This window comes from Phyllobates terribilis, unplaced genomic scaffold (genome assembly GCF_046119375.1).
Source record: "Phyllobates terribilis strain yellow unplaced genomic scaffold, ASM4611937v1 Scaffold_1__5_contigs__length_1240528914, whole genome shotgun sequence".
NCBI classification, from domain to species: Eukaryota; Metazoa; Chordata; class Amphibia; order Anura; family Dendrobatidae; genus Phyllobates; species Phyllobates terribilis.
Window position 1 is genome coordinate 759,162,501 of NW_027362761.1, and position 4,649 is coordinate 759,167,149.

The following is a 4,649-nucleotide window of genomic DNA, read 5'->3' on the forward strand; positions in this document are numbered from 1 at the left end:
TAAAAAGGGAATCGTTTAATAAGATGAACCTGGCCCAAACCACATATATAGGCATGCAGGTCCTTGAAACCTAAATCCAATGACATCTTTATATCTTTTATCTGTTACTGCATACCCAATAGATCAGTTTTGTAACTGGGCTTACAATATAACTAGTGGGCATTGTTTTCCTTAGACTAATTGTTCCACTAATAATGTTATCATGTCCTGCAGGATTGAGTGACATTTGCAAGAGCAGTGTCACCAACAGCTCTTTGTAAATTTCAGCATCCCTGATCATGCACAGTAAGCCAGGTGTGCACCTTGGCTTCATCAGAACAATGTGCATGGCCGGGTATGCAGCATGGACGCAGGACACAGCCAGCTGCGGAATTTGCAGAGAACTGTCTGTAAAGGCGGGCTGTGTCCGGTGTCATAATTGCCTGTAGTTAATACAGTGTGCTGATAAAGTTAGGGTGCACACATACGTCTGCCTTATTGCGCAATGTCAAGGAGGCAAAGATTTGCATAGAGCCAGTGGTAACAATGCTTTGCTAATAATGTCACTCATTCCCACAGGGGTATACCATGATTAGTGGAACAATTAGTCTGGGGAAAATAACGCCCTCACAACTAGTCCCCCAGTACTTAGCAAATTGCAAGCCCTGTTATAAAATTGATCTTCTGCATAGGTAACAATTAATAAGCCCAAAAAAGCCTTGTAAGAAGGGTATAAAGGGATCAAGAAATATGTGGTTACAGATTGGAGATCCTGGAGAAGCAGACAAGTTACCTTTACAATAGAAATTTATTGGAAATGAATAGACATGACTACTAAATTAACATTTTTTTTTTCCTACATTTCTTGGCGCTGTATTCATCAATTATTTGGGATAGGTCCAGGGTTTTCAGAAGTTTGCATTCAATACTTAAAAGAGACAGGTGATTTAACTGTTCTTGGCCCATTTTACTCCTTAGTTCGTTTTTTATCCTTTTCAATTTGGAAAAAGACCTTTCGCCAGCACAGTTTGATACCATCATACTCAAATATATTCTAAGTATAATTTCAGTGTTACAAAATGTCTGAGTAAGGTTATGCTCATGTAGAAATAGAAACAAATTCAGTTCTGTCAAGTCATTTTTTATGGTCTTCTCTCTTATAAAGGAGGTGGATAAAAATTTGGAGAACTGAACCAACTCTGTTTCAGTTACACCTGGCATTAGGTCTTCTGGATATGAGCAAACAAGATTGCTTCCAGCTTTTTTTATCTCCAATGGAGAAAGTTTGGACAAATTTGCTAAAAAGCCAAATTTGGAGCAAACATCTGTATATGCTCCAAGACGTTGACTCAGGCCACTCATTAGGTTATCTACCAGACTTAGAAAAACTTCAGCTTTGAATTTATCCCTTGGTGATAAAAGAGTTGCTTCGGAGTTACCATCATCAAAGCGGCAATTTCTTTTCCGAATTCGACGTACATAAGAATTATACATATTATGGCCACAAAGCTTGACAGCTTCACTTTCATATGCATCAAATTCTTCCTTCAGACTACTGACAAAGTCTAACAAAGACTGAAGTAAAGCTACAACAGTATTTAAATGTAAACCTGCCTCTTGAAGCGACAGATTGGTTTTATGAAATCGATCCAAAATTGCATGCCACACTACAAGAATGAAGGTAGAATCAAGTTCACTGAATTTCTCACCCAAAGCCTCAGCCTCATTTTTACATGAACTGAAGTCAGGGTCTGTAGCCATGCAGTCTAAAAGATTAAATATTGGCTCATATCCCTTGTACAAAGCTAAAACTGCTTCATATCTTGCTGACCACCTTGTGGTAGGAAGCTGTTTTACGACTGGTAACCCAAGAGGTTTTAGTTTTTCTACAAGCACCCTCCATCTACCAGTAGATGATGAAAAAAACACATAAAGTTGTTCCAAAGTGTTGAAAAATCTGTATATCTCTGGAATACTTTCAGCACTATTTTTCCCTACCAGGTTAAGGGAATGGGCCGCACAGGGAATGTATGTGGCATAAGGGCATACATTTCTAACATGTGCTTGGACCCCATTGTACTTCCCACTCATATTGGCAGCATTATCATAAGACTGACCACGACAATCTTGAATATTAATACCGTTTTTAGAAAGCATATCAACAATCAACTCTGCTATTTGTTTGCCAGTGTGACCAATAACAGGAATGAATTGTAAAAATCTTTCAACGGGTCCAGTGGGCAAAGCATAACGGACAATAAATGTTAGTTGGTCACAGTTGGAAACATCTGGCGTAGAATCCACAGAGTGCGAGTAAAATTTTGCTTTCTTTAATTCTTGCACAATAAGTGAGAGTACATTGGTTCCTAAAATCTGTACCAGCTCTTCACACACAGTAGAAGACAAATATGATGTATGCCCCCTGCCTTTATTTGCATGTTGTTTTATGTGTTCCTCTAGAAATTCGTCCACATTCGCCATTACTTCCATGAACCCAAGATAATTCCCATTATGAGAAGAGCCAATTATTTCATCTTTTCCCCTAAAAGGAAGCCCTCTTTCAGCAAGGAACATTATAACTGAAAGGGATCTTTTTAAAGCTTTGCGCCAATATAATTTCTCACTTTCCATTTGCAAGACCATCTGACTGTCCAGCCGACAGGATGTCTGTTGTCTGCTCACTACTGATAGAACAGATTGCTTGTGGTGCTCACTATATTCATGAGTAGCTAGCCTGCCCTCAGCATGTTTCCAGTCATTGAAACCATAGGTAAATACACCACGCCTGCTAGAAAGCAGTTTACATGGAAAACAGTACAATTTGCCTTGAGATGGTGAATAGCATAACCAATTTCTTGATGACATTTCATTTGTTTTTGGGTTTACATGTATGAACACTTTTTTGTTACAGTACCTATGATAGTTAGCAGTTGTAAGCACAGCAGAGTTGTGGAAGTCTGCCTCAGAGTTTTGGAAAAAAAGAGCTCCTTTTGAAATACAATATTCTTGCATTTCTTTTGAAATTTGTTCACCCCACAGCCCAATATCTGATGGAAACTCTGAAACAGCTTCCACCCCTTCCTGAGCACACTCCATTTCGTCAATGACATTTTCTGGTTCTGCGTCAGGTGTTTGGGGCACTACAATTAAAGAATCCATGTGCTCCGAACAGTGAGATGGAGATGGGCATTTGCTGTTGTTATTGACATCACTTTCACTTGGCCCATCAGATTCTGTAGATTTTCTTTTAAAGAAAGTCTGTAACTTAGGAATTTTACAAATCTCTTCATTTATTTGTTGAGTTCTCTGTCGCTGCTCTTTTCTTTTCTGAGCACCCGATTTTAGTGAAGAATGCATCTATGGGCATAGGACGATAAAGTAGAAGAATAATTATAAAAACTAAAAATGGCTGCTGTGTCAGTCTGTGTGTGTGTTTTGTGAGTAACTTACAGTTTGGCTGGTACTTTGAAGAAGAAACACACGATGGTATGTGCTGTGCTTGAATTTTCAAAACCTAAAAGAAATGAGGCAAAAAAAAATAATTTTTCTTAACATCTGCTTACACCTACATAGTAACATAGTTTTTAAGGTTGAAGGAAGACTAAGTCCATCTAGTTCAACCCATAGCCTAACATGTTGATCCAGAGGAAGGCATAAAAAAACCCATGTGGCAAACACTAAGCTCCACATTGGGGAAAAAAAATTCCTTCCCGACTCCATACGACAATCAGACTAGCTCCCTGGATCAACGCCCTATCAAGCAATCTAGTATATATAACCTGTAATATTATACTTTTCAAGAAAGGCTTCTTAAATTTTAGTAGTGAATAACTCATTACAACACCATGCGGCAAAGAGTTCCATAGTCTCACTGCTCTTACAGTAAAGAATCCCCGTCTGTGATTATGATTAAACCTTCTTTCCTCCAGACGTAGAAGATGCCCCCTTGTCCTTGTCTCAGGCCTCAGAGTAAAAAGATCAGTAGAAAGGTCTTTGTACTGTCCCCTCATATACTTGTACATAGTAATAAGATCACCCCTAAGCCTTCGTTTTTCCAAACTAAATAACCCCCAGTGAAATTGATAAGAATGTGTGTGTGTGTCGTATGCGAGTGTACTTGAGAAATACTTACTAGAAAGTGGAGTCACTGGGTCTCCGTTTTTTCTTTCTCCAACAGCTTCTTGGTCCTGACACGTGTTCCATTGATCAAAGCATGAGAGAAGTTCCTGTAGACAAACCCTGAAAAACATAATGCGAGTCAGTTCTGACCAGATTGTCATGACTTTTCTCAGAACGTCTACTTCTCTTAACGTGAGAAAATGGCTGTGGATTTTTAACATTTCTTTTACTTTGTTAGTCCCCTTAGGGAACTTGAAACTGAACGTTCGATCACTTGTCTATATTCGACAGTACTTTTTCATTGCTACATATAGGAAAAATCACTATTGCCTGTGAAGCCCAACCGCAGAATGACAGTGGCATGTGAAGAGAACCTATTATGTCCATGTCCTCAAACGCTATTAACCTGCAGTGCAGGTTAATAGTATAGAAAGGTGCCCGACCGCTGTATTGAAGTGCAGGTCATGGGAAAAAAAAAATGGAATTTAAATCATTCCAAGAACCTTTACCGGGCTTCAGTCATACAGGTGTGTACAAAGCTCAGCTCCACC

At 39.0% G+C, this 4,649-nt stretch overlaps 1 protein-coding gene across 1 annotated transcript; it reads right to left on the reverse strand.

Annotated features, from left to right (window-relative positions):
- Positions 1-813: 813 nt before the first annotated feature.
- Positions 814-2,553, reverse strand: LOC141156691 (zinc finger MYM-type protein 1-like). The gene has a single exon (XM_073642998.1). It carries the CDS (start codon positions 2,551-2,553, stop codon positions 814-816), a length of 1,740 nt encoding a protein of 579 aa, XP_073499099.1.
- Positions 2,554-4,649: the final 2,096 nt, after the last annotated feature.